Source organism: Bidens hawaiensis, unplaced genomic scaffold (assembly GCF_021521415.1).
Source record: "Bidens hawaiensis isolate Kalapana, Puna unplaced genomic scaffold, B.hawaiensis_p1.1 tig00022752_1, whole genome shotgun sequence".
Taxonomy (NCBI): domain Eukaryota; kingdom Viridiplantae; phylum Streptophyta; class Magnoliopsida; order Asterales; family Asteraceae; genus Bidens; species Bidens hawaiensis.
Genome location: NW_027493557.1, coordinates 75,291 through 95,851, shown reverse-complemented (window position 1 = coordinate 95,851; position 20,561 = coordinate 75,291). Strand labels below are relative to the sequence as shown.

The window sequence follows — 20,561 nt, the reverse complement described above, 5'->3', positions numbered from 1 at the left end:
TCATCTCGACATCCGTGGAAACATCGTCATGGATCAGGTCAGATTCATTTCATGTTTTGACAATATGTATTTAAATCTGTAATGTATCCTATTCAGTAACATCAGAAAAACTGTTCATTATGCATTGTTTCTTCTTCAGTCTGATTCAACTTCCAAGTGCTTTATTCAATCTGTAACTTTTGTGGTTAACTATGCTATGTCATTATCTCTTTGCGTTTCAATGCTAAACTAACCTTGTTCTACAATTTAAGCCACAAAACAATACCCTACAACAGTTCATGATCAATCAGACAACTCGATTCTCATCGGATAGTATAATACAATAACACTTGTGATGCTATAAAAGAATCATATGGTATTTAAATAACACTCAAGACCGAACTTGTAAAGGTCTCAAACAAGTAGATGGTAAGAAAACACTAATAGAAGCAAAATTATACATCATAGAAATAAGGCGTCAATAATAGTTTCTTCAATATCTGTGTCGTTACAACCTAGTCGTCATTTAGGGGCTCGGTCTCTAAATCTCTCTCTTTCATTGATGTCCAATCATCCAACTCTGAAATGAATGAAACAAAGATAACTTAAGTGGTGTTGCATAAACATAATGTATGTATTCTGGAAAAAGTTAACTACTTACTTGACTTGTCGGTTATGACCAGTAATCGCCTCTGCAGCACTGCAGCCACAAACAGGAAGATGGAGCACATTCCAAACATGATTGTTATAGGGAATGCATTCACCTTCAATTTCAAAAACACAACCACCTTAGGCATCAAAAGCTAAAGAAAACAATCTTAAAATTTTAATTACATACATTGTAGAGGACGATGCATACGAATAAATTGAGAGGAATACGGAAAAAGTTCATGATAGTGCTTCTGGCCTCCTCGGGAATGTATTGGGATCTCATCTTCATGATGGATGGCCAAAAGATTCCAACGCACCCCTCAAACGCACAAAACCCAACAAGCTGAATACTTGACACTAGTGAGAGGCCTCCGCCTTTCACCTCGGATGGAGATATGAAAAACTGTCACAAATTAACAACGGTCAAAGTTTTACTTCAATATATTGGACAAGTATAAAAACACCTACATTTGTGACAATCGGAAGCAAAAGTGATGCTGCAGAAACCAAAAACACAATCTGCATATAGCTCTCAACTCTAGGTGATGTGCTGGCCATCAATCGAGCTGCAATTGAGCTTCCCAACATTGATGCTAGCATGAACGTGGCGAAAATGAAACCATGTGGAATCTCTTCATCGTTTGGACTCAAGGCGGGAGTCCATAAAAAAACGAACGTGTACATCGACCCTTCAAATAAAGACTGTATGGCTCCCAGTAATGCAATTTTCTCATCTGACACAAGAAAAACAGAATAATTAATTACAGGCCAGATGAATAACAGAAGTTTGTGCACATCGTACCGGAAGCAATGGCTACAGCAGCACCCTTGAACTGAGAAAGCAGGTCCTTGTTCTCGGAAGGGTCTCCATAGTTTTCACCCCATAAGGAGAGTATAATGGCCATGCCGATCGCAAGAATGCACGCTGCAGCATCAAAGGGTGCGACAGGCCCTAGACTTGCAACGTCAACTAAGAAGTTCCCAAACAAGCCTGAGATGATGGCAATGAGACCATTCCCGAGGAATATGGCATTGGAGAAGGTTAAAGAGAGCCATTGTTGATCAAAGCCTCTCTTGTTGTGTTCCGCAACAAGCCAAGATTCAAACGCTGAAAAGAGGAGAGACGTAGCAACGCCACCCAAAATACGGCCCAACAGTAGAAATTTGTATTGAGGAGAGTGTTTGGTCATGCAGCTGAGTATGTAAGTGATGCAGTATGTGATACATGCTCGTTTCCGGCCCCTGAAATTGAACAAATACAAGCATTATTATTATTAAAAATTCAGGAATAAAAGGAAAAGTAAGGAGGTGTTACTGACTGTTTATCAGCTAAAGAACCGACGATGGTGCCAAAGAGCATGGAGGATCCAAAGCCGGCGATGAAAAGCTGGCCGATATCTCCCTTGCCATAGCCATAAGTTGTGTAGAGGTAGTAGACATAGGGACCCTGTAACCAGTCTCCAGCTAGAGCCAAATAACATACATAAACATAATTAATTTAATTAAACCTATGTATGTAAGTATGTGTTTAGGTAAATGGAAAGTGATCTGACGGGAATTGATTCAGTTAAAGTAGATAGATCTGAAATGTAATGTTTATGATCCAGATTTGTGAAATGTTAACCTAACCTAAATAATAATAATATAGAGAATAAAAAAGTAGAGTGGAATTGTAGTACCCATCATGAGAGAGTAGACAAGCAGGTAATTGTTTTTGAAAGAAGTGAAAGGTTGAGAAGTGGTGATTCGATGATCCTTGTTGCTGTTCTTACTCAACTCCAAAGCCAGGACTATCACTCCTAAACCCCCAAATACCATGTAATATAACACCTCCATTTCACAATTGGAATTCAGTCAGTCTCTAAGATTCTTCCTTTCCTGTGAGACCCGAACCCAAGCAGGATGTACGCGCTTTGCCTTCTTCACTCCTCCACAAACCAACAAAGGATTGCAGTTATTTATTTATATGCTTATGCCTTGTCCCCCATCTTCTTTTGCCATTTGCCTCTTTTACACCCCTGCCAGCCGGGCCGGAGGTCTTAACTTCTAATCTCATCTTAACTGGGTTTTATTTGCCTTCTTCACTCTTTATTGTGATTGAACTTGTCAGTTAGTATCTTCATCGCTACAATCTGTTTTTCCGTTCCAATCTGCCAGTGCCAACACCGTCTCTCATCTCTTCTATTTATCTTCTTCGCTCAATATCTTCCCCTGCATCCATGTTTGTAAGATTCTTTAACAACCCGCGTAATCATCGTGAAATACTCATTTATTTCTGGAGAGGAATCAGATTTGTGGTTCGCAGGATGGTGACAGGCATATATGCCGGATGGATCGCTTTTGTTGTAATCAATGCTAATGAAGCCGTAATAGTAAGTCAGCCCTTCTTTTCTTTCATCAATTTCTGTATGTGCCTTTCTCATTACATCTTCGATTTAGGTTTTCAGTTCTTATACGTTACTATATGCAATCTGATTCCCAATTTATAATTTTTCTTTAATTTGTAGTGTTAAATTTCGTCTTTTGTTCATGTGATACTTTCGCCTTTCAGGTCTCCAAAATCAGTTCTGAGATTCTGAATTTCAACTGTAGAAGGTACTTTTTATTGAACTTAATGATGTTGGTACTAGAGGTCATATTCATATATGAGGCAAGCTTGATCAAATAGTCATTGATTTAACTTACATCGAAATAGAGGGCTATCGGTTAACAAGTTGGGTAACTAGAAGTGGAAACTTCTATAAACTTTCATACAAATTTGTTGTTCTAGGTTCTGTTTCACAATACCTATTTGCTAAACTGGTTTAAACCAACTAAAATAAAGAAAAAAAATTGAACCGGCTGAGAGACTGAACCTGACATTGACAGTTTAAAACGTACCGACCTATTAACGTTATTCTTATTATTTTCCTTTTTTGGAATATGCAGATATACATTATGTAACAATGATGAAGCATATTTATGAAAAAAGTAATACAAAATAATTTTTGGAATTTGCCATTTAAATTAAACCAGAATAGCACATTTGGATTTCTCCAAAAAGGACATGCATGTTTTCTTTTTACCGGTAGCAGCTTCTTACTCTGCTTTTAACTTTTCATTTGCAATTGCAGAACCAAAAAGCACTTTCTTTTGCATCTGCAGATTTTAAGCATAAGCGACGACGCATGTGCATAAGTAATAATATGCTTTTATTTCAAATAGAGAAACCTTCCTCATGGGCATCAAGACACTACCATAAGTTCCACAGCTGACGTATGTGAGCTGGATGAAGAGGGTCTTGTACCATAAGCTTCAAATTTATTATTATTTTTTTGCCACCAATAATTTGTGTTATGTTTCACTTTTTGTTAAATAAGGTACATTATGGTGATGACACGCCAAGTGTTAAGAATTTCCGTTACCTTGTCAATGAAGGAGCTAAACAAGAATTCACCAGAGTCAATTTTATAACTTAACTTGTAAGTGATTACTTTTAAAGCATTTAAACAAATAAGACAACGATTATAAGCCTTCTTGATTCTCTTCATTTTTTTAATTTATATATTCTTTTGCAACTATAAGCTCCAGTTTAATTGGACAGATCAAAGCCATAGTACAACTGTTATTTGAGATAATAGTCAAGACAAACACCACAAACATACAATGAAAGGTGAGTTAGTTAACATGTCAAAATGGATAAATTTTACATTTTTTCTTTGATTGATGAAAAGGTGTTATTTGCATGTGTAGAGCCATATGGTGGTAACCTTAGGGGCCATGGTCAAGGTTGTGGCTGGGTAAGAGGTCATGGCTGGAACAGGTATGGTGGTTAACAAGGTGGTGATGAATACATAAACTATCAAGGGGAAAAAGGGGAAAATGGTATGGTGGTACAGTTACCATGATGGTGGCAGGAGGTATGGGAATGGGAACTACCGAGGTGGCAAAGGGTATAGTAACCACCAAGGAAGCGGTGGTGAATATGGTAACAGCTATTAAGGAGACTGAAAATACAGAAACCATCAAGGTATTTTAATTTTTCCATTAATATCAAACACAGTCTCATTTTTTATTGTAGATCTTTAGTGGTGGCAAAAACAGTTGGTAATTAATTTTGGGCATGATACTACAAATTATATGACATGATTTTAGGATCTGTGTCGTGTTTTGGTCGATCTGTACCCGTCAACCCTCGAACGCCAACCATTTTGTGAAAATTTTGTAAAACTTAAAATTGATCTATAGCGGTGTTGTAGTTTCATATTAATAAATTTAGAGTTACATAAATTTCTAAAAAAAGGGTGGCGTTCATGGGTTGACGAGTACGAACGGACCTAAACACGACACGGATCCTGAAACCATGTCATACAATCAGAAGTATCATGCCAAAATTACTTACCAACTATTTTTAGCACCATTAAAGATTTACAATTATAAGTCAGAGTGTGTTAAACAAACATATATTAACAAATATATAAACGAGCGTTCGTGAATGTAAATAAACGAACATAAATGAACGTTCATGAACGTAAATCAACAACAATACATCTGTTCATGTTTAGAATAGAAAATGTCAGATTGGACCCCACCAACCTGGTGAACAGTACCTGTTAAACATGAGTTGCGATTATGAAATTTTATTAATCAGTTTTGTGTTATTATATTGGTTGTTTATAAATTAATGATATAATTATGAATGATATAGTAATAATCACAATGAGTTTTTGATAAAGAAGAAAAGTAATATTCACAATGAGTTGTGATAATCTTTAAAAAGAAGACATAAAAAACAAGCAGTTATCTTGAAATACTTTTAATCAGAGTGAGTAGTGCTTAGAGATGGAATATATAATTAATAACAGTATATATGAGATATAAAACTTGATACACAATGAAGATGTGTGCTTTATAAAAGTGAAGTTTTATAAAGAAGATTTGACGCGTTTTCATGACCCGCTAAGAAGTGAGAAATGTAATGTATATATTCTGCAGTGTTAGGGATCAAAATTCGGTACTATATTACGTTAGATTCTGCATTATTATGGTTTCATTTCTGCACCGTTTTGAGTTTAAATGTTGCAGTTTTAAGGACCAAATTATGCATTGTTTTCGCATAAATTTATGCACTGTTTTTGGTTTAAATTACTGCACAGTTTTGGGTTATAATGTTATCCTTTTTGGGTTAAAATACCGCAATGTTTGTAGCTAAAGTGCCGCAATGTTTGGGTAGCTGGTACTTCATATGTTATTGATACAATGCTTCTTCTTTTGATCATGCTACTAATCTATATATAAACGTTTCAGAGAATATATGTTAAAAGAAAGACTGAGGCCTTGTTTGGTTTTGCCTCTTTTCTCTGAATAGAGGAAAACGTCTGATTCGGTCAGACGTAATCAGACGTGGGGCTGTTTGTTTTTTTCTGGCATTAAGAGGTTCAACGTCTTAATAGCATCTGAACCAGTAAGAGCTTTTAGTGGGTCTGAAAACCTCTTAACCCAAAAAAAACATACGTTTGTCTCCGGCCTCCATTAACTTCTAACCCGGAGACTAGGCTCCATCTCCGACGACTAGAGGTTCGTCTCTAGCCTCCACCTCTTAATGATTCAGATTTCAGACATTTAAACCACTTAACATTCAGATGTGGTATTCAGATTCAGACTTAAATCTCTAAAAAAAACAAACGGGGCCTGAATAAAGGTGATCAAAGTCTCATGTTAGAAGTATGAATACGATATGCTTTGGAAATGTTAACAAATCAACTATGCTTATTTTGTTTATAATATCTGTATTCAAATGTTAACTTGTTATGTGATCAGCTTTTGTAAATCCTACGAGATGTTATGCTACTTTTAGTTTATTGTTAATTTTTTATTTTCCGAAAAAAGCTTGGCTTTCCTACAATGTATATAAATTAACACAACTTCTTTACAATATATCGCTAGAGAATTGATAACCTAACATAAATGAGTATCGATAAGGATTGATTAGCTAATATAAATAAGTATCGAATTGTAAATTGTCGACGCCGCAGCAACGCGCGGGCTTCATACTAGTATATATATATATATGCATATGCCTTGTCCCCCATCTTCTTTTGCCATTTGCCTCTTTTACACCCCGGCCGGCCCGGAGGTCTTAACTCTTAACTTTTAATCTCATCTTAACTGGGTTTTACTGTACAACTACTGATGTTTTATTTGTTCCAAATTTAGATCTAGTACCGATATTAAAAATAACAATAATAACATGACTAATTTAATAATCTATCATGGCGATTTGTTTTTTTACCCTATCACCAAGATTTTCATTTGGTTTCCCCTGAACTAATCACTCTTGTTGTTATGAGCGTGATTTTACTGTTTTGATAACAACACGGCCTTAATTGGTTTGGAAAAGAGAGGAGATCAACGATCCTTAGATACCATTCGTTTAAAAGAAACACTCAACAACCACAAACCTTTAAAATTTGACTATTATTATTATTGTGGCTCAAAAACTTTATAATGTATGATACGCTGATTTTATTCATGAATACAAGTTATATAACCAGACAAAGATTAAGATTTTATATATTCCAGAACAGTCAAGACGTGATGCCAACACAACTCCTTATAATAATATGAATTTTAAGTAGCACGACCTATATCCAGTTCAATTCTTTGCATTTTCAATTCTTTGCATTTTCAATTCACCCACCCAACACATTCTAATTAATCATGGAAGCGGAAAAACTAATTAATCTTATCAAACATAGATCCAGAGATAATGGGTCTATACCAATATGGTTGACACTGGATCTGTACCAACCCAACTCAAGGAAACACATTTTTATCAAACCCCATAATGTATGTCATTCAAGTGTGGATCTTTACCAACCCAGCACATGGTATACAACAATTTCAGAGCTGTTCATTTATTCAAACACAAAGTCTCCAAACCGTAACAAACATGATTAGAAAGAAGCAAAACAAGAATCAAAATCTACTTAGCATTATCTGGCTCACCTATACACAAATACAAATTAAAAATAAAAATAAAAAATAAAAAGTTTTCGTATCATTAATCAGGAAGAGGTTTCTGCGGTTTGATATATGGTGATCTCCTGCTGCTTGAAATACCTGCGATCTTCCTCGTCAACTAACACCAGATTCAAATAATGCTTGACACTAAATTTGTTGTTAATATTGCGGTGTGTCGGCGTCAGTTCATATGGGCTCAAGAACAGCCCGATTAGAATCGACTCACCTATCAACAGTGACTTGCTTTAGTTAACATGAACTTATGAAAGGCAAAAAGTTGTTTTATTAAACCTACCTCTAACAGGAGCACCATCCATCAACTCAAACTTGGCCAGGGTCTCTGTCTCAACATGAGTGTTGGCCCCAGAACCGGTTGATTCTCTTCGTCTGATCTCAAGATCCATGTTCTTTAACTTGATTCTAACGAGAAGAAAATATATCTTCCCGATAATCACATCTTTAAGATGATACCTGGATGCATATACAACCAACAAACAAAAATATTAATAATTAGCAAACTAAACTTTCCTTTTCTGTGTATTCTTCTTCTACTTACTTGCTCTTGTTGTACTCAAACTCAATATGAAGGCAATCTTCTATTCCAACTTCCATCTGCAATATCACACGGTTACACTATAGTCTTAACAAATCCATACGCCACTTTCATACAAAATTAACACCAACCTTAATGCTATTGTTGATTTCAGGAGGTGGGCTGTAGTTGCGGACCTGGCACAGTGAAATATATCAGAACAACTCATGTGGATTAAATCATATCTTACAGTTTAGAAAGAGATAAATACAAAAGCAAAAATGAAGACAACTCACGAGAATATACTAGTTAGAAAACAACTATCATTCACCATCCATATCAAATATTCATAATCCTTTTTTAAACAACATGCATTACTGCATGTTCTTTTTATAAGCTAAGCTTCCAATCGAGTACATGGAAGACACACACAGAAAAAGAGAGAGTATTTACCACAAAATCTAGGTATTCCACTATGCTACCAGCATAACCACGAGCAATGGTTACCTTTAAGACATATCTGAAAATGGGATGATGTAGAAATATTTTTAGTATTGTTTTTAGAAAACAACACAAAACTTGGGGGGGGGGGGGGGGGGCTACAGATGCCATTGATGCTACTTAAAATGAGTGAGTGAAAATGAAAAGCAAATGCATGCATAGTTCTCGAAATGAATGTAGTTTCTTCGATTCAAATCAACTATTTATTTTTGCCTGATTATGAACCGCGAAAAGGATAAATTGATTCTATTAAGGAAAGGCGCATATAAGAAACTTACCGAAGTCGGACATTTGCTCCATTGTAAGTTTCATCAGGCATTTCAACTGTTGAAAATTCAAAAGGATATGTTTTCCTTTCATATAATTCACCAGGCACATCCAGTTCACGAACTACATACCAAAAGGATTGTCTTAAGAGATAGAATTGTCAAACAGCGACCTTATAAGTAGAGACAGAAACAAAACAACACAAAACAACAAAAGGTTTGCATCGATGACAACCACATACCAAGTGAGGTAAAGTCATAGAAGTTCCCTCTGTCAAAATACATTTCTGCAAAAGAAAATAAGATATTAACAAAAAATCAATTGCTCGGCTGTTCCAAAAAATAAATTCGCAAATTAAAGAACGAGCTATGTAAGCAGGCTCTATGATTTTCATAAAGGCCTAAATAGTTAACAGTGAAATAAAACAAGACAGCCCTCAAGCCATGAATATAATTTACCCAGCCCACCAGAGAGGCCAAACTAGAAGCCTGTTGTTGACAACACTAAGCGAGATACCCTGTGGATGCCACTAGAGTATGCTATCATGTACACACAAAAGAAAGTTCTAAAGGAAATAAGATATTAACAGGTTTTATCTTTCACTTCAACAAACTTCAAGGCTATTATAATCTTTTTATTGAAAAACCTAAGAATTCTTCTATAGCTCTATAAAACTATTTAGGTGCATAATCTCTAGAACCAAAACCTTTCAATACAATATATATTTCACAAGTTGTAGAATAATGAAAGGTGAGCTTAAAACAAGGTGGCAATTATTGTAAACATGGCAGTGATCAATCCTATACAAAGCAGACACATATATTTTAGGTCATATAATAACATCAACTCAGATCAAATACCATCCAATCAAAGACAACAGATGTACACGCTTTAAAAAACGTTTACCAACCACGCTTGTACACAAATAACACCAGGAGAGTGTATATTTATATCAACAGAAAACTATAGATGAAGATATGACCCAAACACTCTAATTTTCTTAGCTGCGTCTTAAAATAAAGAGGTGCTGTTTACACAGACGGCACAGAACCCGTTGATGAGGTTGCTACATTATTACTCCACAATTAATATGGTATTATTCAAATGGCAAAATGTTAAGAAGACATAGACTCACCAATCTGACCAAGGAGCTCTATTTTAATGCCATTGTGTTCGACTTTCTTTCCTTGCAGCGGGTCTATAGAAATCTGAAATGAAAAAAAGGAGCGTAAGTATGAGTAGCAATGATATACGGAGAAGGTTGCAGGATGTGTGTACCTTTCCAGCAATGTTTTCTTGACTATGGAAAAGAGGGACCAGTATGGTCTGACCATTTTCTTTCTTTAAAGGAACCTATATGTATGGAAGCAGAAAACCAGTATCTATCAGTCAGTCAGTCAGTCAGTCTGAATATGAAAGTTTGAGATGAAGGATCAAGGCAGTGGTGAGTAACTTGTTATTGATATGAAATAAAATGTCATGGCAATATACATAGGCAGACAGAGTGATGAATAATAATAATAATAATAATAGAGTAAAGTGATGAAAGGTGAATATATCATATATGAGTGAGTATATAATATACCTGCTTACGAGTTTTGGCATCGGCAAATGTAATAGAGATGTTACAAGCAGGCTAATATGTAATTCTGAAACATCATAAAACACAATACAAATCTAATTACTAGACTATGATTATGATTGGATGGAGGTAGGTATTTATTAATTACCATTCTGCCTGCCTAGCAAATTCCAATACTGCAAGGTAAGTGAATAATAAGTTAGAAAGTTAATCATCGAGAAAAAAAGAAATTGATAAAACCTAATGAAGAAATGATCGATGATCTAAACAAATAATTAATAAATGAAGAGAATGAAAGGAAGGCAGTCACCAGATAGATGACGGATCCTGAACTCAAAAGCAAGTGAGTAGTTGTTGATGATGATGTAAGCGATCGAGAGAGAAGAAGCCGACGACGACTACGATGCTTGTTTAGCCTGTACAAGACAAGTGCTTGCCTGCCAGGTGTCCTCCAATTCTACGTTCTTTCTTTCTGGGTTGGGTTGGGTTGGGTTGGGTTGTTCCATTTATAACCCACCTCGGCCCATCATTATTAAATTGTCCATTTCACTTTATTATATTCTATGACTCTACCCAAACAATTTTTCCTTCCACATCATCATCATTTAACCATCAGCCACATTCATCCATTTATTTGCTTTTATTTTAATTTATATAATAATTATATTTGTCGTTTAGTTAGTTATTGAATAACCCCCCACCCCCATCCCTTACACACGCATTCTCGGGTTTAAAATATAAGGAAAAGAAATGATAAGATTGGATAGAGGAAGAAAGGAAAAAAATTATATACTTAAAAGACATTTTGTAGTTAAAAGAAAATAAAAGAAGAAAAAAAGAAAGTGTTAATAACATTCTTAAGTTATATTGGAAGGAAAAGATAGTGAAAAAACTGCAACTTTATAATTATATTTTCATAGCAACATGGAAAAAATAATTAAGATATGGTAAATTAGTAATATGGTAAGGGCTATAAACTTTCCTTTACAATCATGTCATATTTGGCTGGAAAGTTTTGAAGGAAAAAAACCTTAACGTTTGTTTCCAATCGCTTTATTTTCTTTTAAAAACAAAACTTAAGAATGAAAAAAAAATGTATCTTTTATTTTTCAAACCCCTAAATAAAAAACTCAAAAATACAATGTTATCTGACGATTGTGAAAGCCCTTCCAATAAACATGGTCTTAATATGTTAATAATATATATTATGATTAATCAAATTAAAATGAATACATAAAAAAATAATTTATTCCAACGCATTAGATAGATAGCAAGGTAACGGTTAGAGCTGGATCGATGTTACTTATTAATTCTCATGCATGGTTGCTTTTTCTTTAGTTTTTATAAAATAACTTTTATATTATCTTAGAAACAATTATATATATATTCTCTTTAAGTTATGTATACATAGCGAGTAATGATATATAAACGCAAAAAATAGGTTTTAAACCGAGTGTAAGTGATTTAATTACATATGTACTTGTTACGTTGTTAGAAATTTGTTAAATGCATGATTTTATTTGTGTAACAAGATTCTTAAGTTTGTATGAGATTATGCTTTATTTAAACAACGCTAATAAAATATATATTTCTAGTTTATATCTTTAAACAAGTTATTGTCTTATCGTGTTGATAATGTGTTGTGAAACAACGATCTATTAGCAAGATCTGTATGCATAAATAAAGAGATGATAGAGAGAAAGAATATTGATTTTTATTGATGTTTTAATATGGAATACAAGCCTCTATTTATAGGCTCATTACAATAAACACATAAATTAACATTAGAGGGAGTTAAGTATATTAAGAATCATAATATTATGATACATATATGTGGGGAGTCACTCTAATAATAATATTTATAACATTTATTGTATTATGATTTATCCTATAGTTATAATTACTCATTTACTCGGCTCATGTATCGATAAATAGTTTGTATTGTGGTACACACCCCAAAACAATCCATTCCCAAAGTTCACTTCATCCCGCCACCATGGTCGCGGCTGCTCGCTTGTGGCGCCACTCGCAAGTGTCCGTTGTGGTGTGCGTCATCGATGTGGCTCGTGCCAGCCACTAAAGTGACCGCAACGCACAATCTTAGTTAATATTCTACTGCCTACATGAAAATAAGTTAGTGACACATCACTTTTTGATTAACTAAACTCTTCTACAACACATGGTCAAAAATCTAAATACACTTTTTTACATTTTTAATACATTTTTCACATTTCATTAATGAAATTCACCTTAAAAAGTATAAATATGGGATTGTTCATCAAACAACATTTAACAAAATATATATATATATATATAAATAGAATGGAATTTAGCAATGAATGAGATCATTTCAGCTCCATTAACCCATATACGTACGTGAAGACAAACAAAGTAGTACTAGTAGTAGTATGTGTATATATATGTGTTGTACACAAAGTATCTTGACAAGCAGCTAGCTAGCCCATCCATATGCTGCTCATACTTAACAACCAGTTTGCCATTCCCGTGGCAGTACGTTCTCTGTCAGTACGAATACTTTTAATATTTAAGTCACAAGCTACATCATTATTACACATGCATATATATCCTCGATTCCTAGCTATCTAGCTTCTACTGCAAACCCCATATATGTATAGTGGGTCTTAATTACCAACTTGATATTCTCTATGCGTACGTACTATAATATATATGACCGATCGATCGATCGATCAGTTTGATGACCATATGTCCCACCAGTTTGAACATGACTGATCAAAAAGACTACCCATCTCGTCAAAGCTGTTTTCATGTCGACTTATTTCTTCTAATTCTTTATGATCTGCACCCTGCTGCTTATTGTTCATGTCTAGCTCTTCTTTAATCATAATTATGGGATCATCTTCGTCTGAATATATAGCCATGTCTTGTTCCAATGCCCCGCTAAAACCGCTTGAGTTACCACCGCTGTCTAACTCTTTGATTTCTTCTTCTTCTCCTTCATGAGGCTCTTTTAGCTGACTACATAAATTACTTAACTGTTCGGTCACATTAAACTTAATTAATTAATATTAACATACAAATGAAGCTATAGCTAGCAAAACAAATTAATAATTTGTATATATACGTAGTGAAAAGTTAACGTACAAATTAAATCAACGTGCTAACTGTGAGAATCAAATAATATAATTATATTTACAAGTAGTGTAATTACACTGCACTATAATTACACTACTTGATTCTTATAGTTAACACGCTAATTTAATTTGTATTTGATCCAAACCCTATACATGTATACCTGGTGTAGCAAGTCATGTTTCTCTTTTTTTAAGGATTGGAATCGATGATTTAAGGTGTCATAATCAGCTTTGAGATTGTTGTGGTCTTGCTCCACCTGTTTTGACTTCCATCGAGCCCTTCTGTTCTGAAACCATATAGCCACTTGGCGCGGGTGTAAACCCAACTCTCTAGCCATCTCCAGCTTCTTCCTTGGTTCCAGCTTGTTCTCCTTCTTGAACACTGACTCCAGTGACTTTATTTGTTCATCACTAAACCTCTTGCAACTCATGTTCATGTTGTTATTTTTCTTCTTGTTCTTCTTTCCCATAACTTCATGATTAGTACTAGTATTGTTTTCAGTAGTTGGTGGTGAGGATCCTAGCATTTTCTCATGCTCTAGCTAGCTAGCTTGTGAATATTGTTTTGTTTTAGGATGATGTAATTTAATATTGTTGAGTGGTGTTTTAAAATACCAATTAAAAATAAACATAGGGTTGGGTTATTATTATGGCTTCAAGTGGCGTGTGCTTTTCAACTTCCTATGCTTTCTTTTTTCTTATTTTCACAAAACTACAAGATTATACTAAATATCATATTAATATCAGTTGGAACTAATCGTGTATAATATGTGACAATATTATATAAAAAAGATTCAATCTGGTACGTAGACATAACATGTGTAGATGTTTACAATTATAAAAAGGACGGCTCTCAAGTCTCATCTCCCACTAGCATTAATATATATCGTAACCTTAAAACGTGCACTCGGGATAAAATGAAACAATTAATAAATGGTGTTGAAGACTGAAGAGTAGACTTAATTAATTTGCAGGGTTAGTAACTTAATACGAATGTAAAGTCATTTCCCTCTATTTCTCTTCACATGTGTGGGTGAATGATCAAATAAAATAACTATAAGAAATTCAAAATATAAAAGTGAAAATTAAACTTATGTCAATCAATCATAAACTTCATACATTTCCTTTTTTTTATTTTTCTTTTCATATAGGTGGGAGGTTACCACAAAGTTGCATGAAAACTATACTACCAATCATTCACTTTTTTTTTTTCTTTTAATTATTAGGTTAGAAATTTAAAGCAAATAAAAAAGTTATATATATAGGCATCTTATATAAGGTGCGTGCATAGAGTAAAAGTTACATATATATAACTTAGTACGCTACATATATTTTTTATATAGTTTTTACATATCTAACAATATAATAAAAGGAAATAACGTACTCATTTATATATGTGTGTGTAAATGTTGATGGATTGTCAAAATCTTTGTACACTAAGTTGATGTGGTGGGCAATGTTAATCATTGCGTATGGTTTGGGACACCCCGATGAATAAAGGGCCAAGTTTGTCAAACAAAGCTGACACGATGAATATAAATAATGAAAAAGAAAAAGAAAAAGAAATGTGATGAATGAAATTTAGACACCCCGACTCTTTTAGGAAAATGACATGAGGATTTGTCTTAAACGGCCATTATTACATTTCTTGATCCTTGTGGGTATGCATGCATCCCAATAAAAGAAAAAGGAAATAATAATATTCTTCATAAAATTAATGATTAAAAAATTATCGTTTTGATCTAAGTGGAGCAACAAATTAAAGAAAAAAACATAGCATATGGTATTTTTCACTCCAATCTTGGAAATTTTGGTATCAAGACCTTGTGTTGATGTTGACTATGTGACACTTGTAGGGCATTATGAGCGTCGTGGTGGGGTGACCCGGCTAGGAGACATAATAAGTTTTGTACAAATTAATTATAGCCTTAGTAAATGAATGATATGATGATAACAAACATGAAGATTATGGGCCATAGGATAAAGTTGATTGTTTTCAGCATGGCACTAGTAGGAAAGATTGGTTCGATGTCATATTCATAATGATTATATGATGAGCTAACACGTATGCGTTTGGTTTCCTTGAATTGAGTCGAGTAAATATATGTTGTTTGCTAGTAGATTAACGTGATCATGAATACATAACCAATATCTTTTTTGTATGGGTATGATTTAATTTAGGTGTAATACATAAACAAACGGAACGTTCAACGAATAGTTTGTGAACTATTTAGTGGAAAGTTCATTTACGCTTGTTTGTTTGCTTAATATATGAATAAACACGAACAAGAAATTTTATTCGTTATGTTAAATGAACGGACATGTATAAAGGTTGTTTTTGTTTATTTGTGTCGTGAACATTCGGTAATGTTTTCATTTATGTTTGTTTATGTTCGTTAGTTAAAAGGGTTGTTTTATATTTTTATAATATCTTGTTTGTATTAAACAATCTAATATTTTTAATTCATATTTTTATTGTTTAATTCGTAATCGGTTTATTTATAAAGTTTTGCTTTAACTAACAAAAAATATAACTTGTGCTTCGTTAACATTATCAAAAAAAACTGTTGATTGAGAATCGGCATCTAATAACAAACCCGACCAATCAGAATCTACCACCCAACTCAGATCGTCTCTTGCATTTCCCCATCCAATAACAAACCCGAACAATCAAAATCAACATCCAAGTCTTTTGCTTTTGGAATACCAAATTACAAATATACCTATCATTCAATTATCTATAAAACTAGCAAATATATAAAAAAAAGTCATTTTTGATCATTTTACCTGCTTTTTAGTTTTTCCAACCACAAAAATTTATCCAAACAATTTTTTAAAACGCTACTTTTAAAACAGCCGTACGTAAATAAGCACTCATGACAAACATTTTTGAAGTTAATAATTCAATCAAATTTAATTTTAGGATATCTATCTACATTAATCGCCCCCCCCCCCCCCCACCCCATCTAATTCAATCCAATTTATTCTTTCGATTTTCAGCGCATTACGTAATTCTTCATGAATTTTAGTATTCGGTTATTTTTCAACTAAAAGTGTTGCGGTTGACTGATTTGGGGTTTTAGTTTCTACAGTCCCATTGGATGATTTCTTTATGGCAGTTATTCATGTTTGATTCACTCAAATTTCAATTCACAATCTGATACTTTATTATTTGCTTACTTCACCATCAGGTACATCCATTATCATTCCTTTCATCTTCCAATTTACTGTTGATTAATTCCTGCAATTAGGCTTTTATGTTTCTTTAGTATACAATTACCCAAACTCATTAGATATACCCAACTCTCACCAATTACCCAGTATTTGAACCCGTTTGTTGATATTGCACCAGCTCGAGTTAACTCAACTCATATCACCATGTTAAAATTCAACATCAAGTCTCTTAATACACAAACATATTAATGTTTAGGATATATTTATTTATTTATTTATTTAATAACAGTGTAAATTGACATGCATAAAAACAATGATCATACCCTAACAAAAGGTTAATTTAACCGTTGAATCCAAAAAAATAAAAAAATTAAAAACCGAAACCTACCACAACGTCAATCACTTATAATATGGCAAGCCTGAACTAAAACTAGAGCGTACCATATTGCCTATCTGGCCTGATTAAAAAAGCTCAAACCAACCAAAACCGAATCAAGATTAGACTCCACAATGATCCATACCCAATGACTTAATATTTGAACCTATTTGTTTATATTGCATTTTATACTTCTGTATGCTCTATTAATCTTACCAGATCACCTATCCACGTTATTACAGCAACCTGAGTAAAATCAAATCATAACCATATTAATATTTAACAATCCTAACGTCATTTCCGGTAAACCATCGACACTCTTTAATAGTTAGGATATTTATTCAATTAACAGTTGTTACGAAAAAATGAAGAAGAAGAAGACAGTTAGAAGAGAAGCTTATTCATTTCATCGATACCTCAACTACTAACAACTAACAGTATTTAACCTATTTGTTACAAACAAAACAAGTATTGCAAGTATGTAAAATGACTAATAAGCCCCTGAACTATTTATTCATAACAATACTCCCTCCATATAGCATTCTTGACCTCAAGAATCAGATGGGAAAAGTAGGAAATTTGACCATAAATTCGTCAGCATTCATCCACGTAGCATCATGCAAAGGAAGATCTTTCCATTGAATCAAGAATTTTACCACTGGTCTATTTCCTTGTCTAGCCAGTTTCTTTTCCAAGATTTGTAAAGGCTGCAACTCATTATTAGAACCCATAGGCAATTGTTGCACTACATCAGGAGGTCCATTAGCTTGTTTCAACAAAGATACATGAAAAGTATGGTGTATCTGTGAAGTAGGTGGCATATCCAATTTATACGCAGCTGGACCAATCTTATCCAACATCAGAAATGGACCAAAGTATTTTGGGGATAGCTTTGAATACTTATGAATTCTCAATGTAGTCTGAACATAGGGATGTAACTTCAGAAACACCCAAGACCCGACTTCGAAAGATCTTTCACTCCTGTGATTATCAGCAAACTGTTTCATTCTATTCCTGGCCTGTCTAGTGACTGCTTCAGTGTAGTTAGCATAACTTCCCTGGTTTGAAATAGATCCTCTACTGCAGCCACATTAGTGTCTAAAGGAATATGAGGAAGGTGAATAGGAGGATCAACTCCAAACAAAGCTTTATAGGGAGACATTTGAATAGCAAAGTGCCAAGTAGAATTATACCACCATTGAGCTAATGACAGCCATTTAACCCAAGATTTAGGCTCACTCATCACCATACATCTAAGATAAGTCTCTAAACACCTATTCAAAACTTCTGTCTGCCCATCCGTTTGTGGATGATACGCAGTGGACAATGCTTGAGTGATTCCTTGCATTCTAAGAAATTCCTTCCAAAAATTACTTAGGAATAAAGCATCTCTATCAGACACAATGGTTAATGGACAACCATGTATCTTAAAGACATTGTCAAGCACTGTTTGAGCCACCGTTGTTGCAGTATAAGGATGCTTTAATGGTAAGAAATGACCGTATTTAGTGAATCTGTCCACAATCACTAAAATAGTATCATAACCTTTTGAAATAGGCAACCCTCCAATGAAATCCATAGAGATATCTGTAAAAATAGATGTAGGTATTGGAAGAGGATTCAATAACCCAGGAACTGCTACAGTCTCATACTTTGCTCTTAAACAAGTATCACACCTTTTGACAAACTGTTTAATGTCTTTTGAAGCACCCTTCCAATAAAACATACTCTTAAATCTTTGTGAAGTGGAGTGTATTCCAGAATGACCCCCTTGAACAGATGCATGACAAAGTGATAGAATTTCCTGTCTTAATGATACATCTTTAGGAACCCACAGTTTCATTTTCCTTCTTAATACACTTCCATCCCAAGTCATGTGTCGTACCGTCTCTCCTTGTATTAACTTCTGAATAATTTCTTGTGCTACCACATCACTAGCCATAATAGATTTTAATTTTCCCAATAATAGTGGCTCATAAGATGACAAAACCATTTGAAATAAGGTTGTACCATGAATTCTTGATAAAGCATCAGCTGCACTATTCTCAGTTCCTTTCTTATACACAATCTCATAATCATATCCCATCAATTTGCTCAACCATGTATGTTGTAATGGTGTGGTGATTTTTTGTTCCAACAGATGTTTTAAACTCTTCTGATCAGTTCTTATTACAAAATGTTTAAGTATCAAGTACTGATGCCAATGTTTAACTGCCATCAATATAGCCATCAACTCTTTTTCATAAACCGAGAAACTGCACTGCCTAACTGACAAAGCCTTACTAACAAAGGCTAAAACCTTTTGAAGATGCATCAGTCTCTATAACAAACTCCTTAGACCAATCTGGTAATGCTAACACTGGGGTTGCATTAAAGCTTGTTTAAGCTGTTCAAATGCATTCTGGGCTTGATCAGACCACTTAAACGAATCTTTCTGTAACAATGCAGTCAATGGCTTAGCAATTGACCCATAAGAAGAAATGAACCTTCTGTAATAGCCTGTTAGACCTAAGAACCCTCTCAACTGTTTAACTGTGGTAGGTACAGGCCACTCTTTAACCACCTCAATCTTAGATTGATCAGTAGCAACACCATTCTTAGATATAACATGCCCCAAATATTCCACTTTACTTCCTGCAAAACTACATTTAGACTTCTTGGCTAACAACTTATTACTCCTGAATAATTGTAGCACCTCCCTTAAATCTTTCAAGTGTTGTTGTATATTTTTACTGTACACCAGAATGTCATCAAAGAATATAAGAACTTTCTTTCTCAAAAGCTTTTGAAATACAGAATTCATTAGACCTTGAAAGGTGGCAGGTGCATTAGTCAATCCAAAAGGAAGTACTACAAACTCAAACAACCCTTGGTGTGTTCTAAAAGCTGTTTTATGAATATGATCTTTATGCATTCTGATTTGATGGTAACCTGATCTCAAATCCAACTTTGAAAACACCTCAGCCCCTCCTAATTCTTCTATTAATTCCTCGATCAAAGGAATAGGAAATCTGTTTTTGACTGTATTCTCATTGAGCTTCCTATAATCCACACAGAACCTCCAAGATCCATCCTTCTTTTTAACTAAAACCACAGGAGAAGCAAATGAACTCACACTATCCCTTATGATACCCATATCCTTCATCTCCTGTACCATTTTCTCTATTATATCCTTTTGCCCCATAGGATATCTATACGCCCTTTGATTAATTGTGACAGTCTCATCTATCAACTCTATCTTATGATCACAGGGTCTAGGAGGTGGAAGAATAGTTGGAATATCAAACACATCCTCAAATTCTTGTAAAAGTGCTTCTACCAACTTATGAGACTGCACTTCACTAACTTTAGCTTGATGCTGAAATGACCCATCCACACTATTTT

The 20,561-nt window shown here is 34.2% G+C and overlaps 3 protein-coding genes and 1 pseudogene across 4 annotated transcripts; all 4 read right to left on the bottom strand.

Annotated features, from left to right (window-relative positions):
* Positions 1-300: 300 nt before the first annotated feature.
* LOC143566223 (uncharacterized) lies at positions 301-2,467 on the bottom strand. Its single transcript, XM_077052974.1, has 7 exons — positions 2,310-2,467; positions 1,950-2,094; positions 1,433-1,872; positions 1,099-1,364; positions 818-1,033; positions 641-743; positions 301-559 (listed from the first exon to the last, which is right to left on the bottom strand). Exons 1-7 carry the CDS (start codon positions 2,464-2,466, stop codon positions 495-497), a joined length of 1,392 nt encoding a protein of 463 aa, XP_076909089.1. The 5' UTR covers position 2,467; the 3' UTR covers positions 301-494.
* Positions 2,468-7,366: 4,899 nt separating this feature from the next.
* Positions 7,367-10,590, bottom strand: LOC143566199 (vacuolar protein sorting-associated protein 26B-like; annotated as a pseudogene). The gene is made up of 10 exons (XR_013141197.1): positions 10,518-10,590; positions 10,211-10,285; positions 10,068-10,140; positions 9,174-9,218; positions 8,944-9,055; positions 8,618-8,684; positions 8,317-8,361; positions 8,189-8,244; positions 7,928-8,103; positions 7,367-7,858 (listed from the first exon to the last, which is right to left on the bottom strand). The product of XR_013141197.1 is annotated as a vacuolar protein sorting-associated protein 26B-like (transcript).
* A 2,320-nt stretch (positions 10,591-12,910) lies between these two features.
* Positions 12,911-14,240, bottom strand: LOC143566198 (uncharacterized). The gene is made up of 2 exons (XM_077052955.1): positions 13,789-14,240; positions 12,911-13,528 (listed from the first exon to the last, which is right to left on the bottom strand). Exons 1-2 carry the CDS (start codon positions 14,152-14,154, stop codon positions 13,223-13,225), a joined length of 672 nt encoding a protein of 223 aa, XP_076909070.1. The 5' UTR covers positions 14,155-14,240; the 3' UTR covers positions 12,911-13,222.
* Positions 14,241-17,734: 3,494 nt separating this feature from the next.
* Positions 17,735-18,184, bottom strand: LOC143566216 (uncharacterized). The gene has a single exon (XM_077052967.1). It carries the CDS (start codon positions 18,182-18,184, stop codon positions 17,735-17,737), a length of 450 nt encoding a protein of 149 aa, XP_076909082.1.
* Positions 18,185-20,561: the final 2,377 nt, after the last annotated feature.

Excerpts from the sequence above, each read along its gene's own strand:
- LOC143566223 (XM_077052974.1), bottom strand. The coding sequence starts at position 2,466 with ATGGAGGTGTTATATTACATGGTATTTGGGGGTTTAGGAGTGATAGTC. Across the intron at positions 2,095-2,309 it reads TGTCTACTCTCTCATGATGG|CTGGAGACTGGTTACAGGGT; the intron begins GTACTACAATTC and ends ATTTGGCTCTAG. Across the intron at positions 1,365-1,432 it reads TGCTGTAGCCATTGCTTCCG|ATGAGAAAATTGCATTACTG; the intron begins GTACGATGTGCA and ends TTCTTGTGTCAG.
- LOC143566198 (XM_077052955.1), bottom strand. The coding sequence starts at position 14,154 with ATGCTAGGATCCTCACCACCAACTACTGAAAACAATACTAGTACTAAT. Across the intron at positions 13,529-13,788 it reads AACATGACTTGCTACACCAG|TTAAGTAATTTATGTAGTCA; the intron begins GTATACATGTAT and ends GTGACCGAACAG.
- LOC143566216 (XM_077052967.1), bottom strand. The coding sequence starts at position 18,184 with ATGAAACAGTTTGCTGATAATCACAGGAGTGAAAGATCTTTCGAAGTC.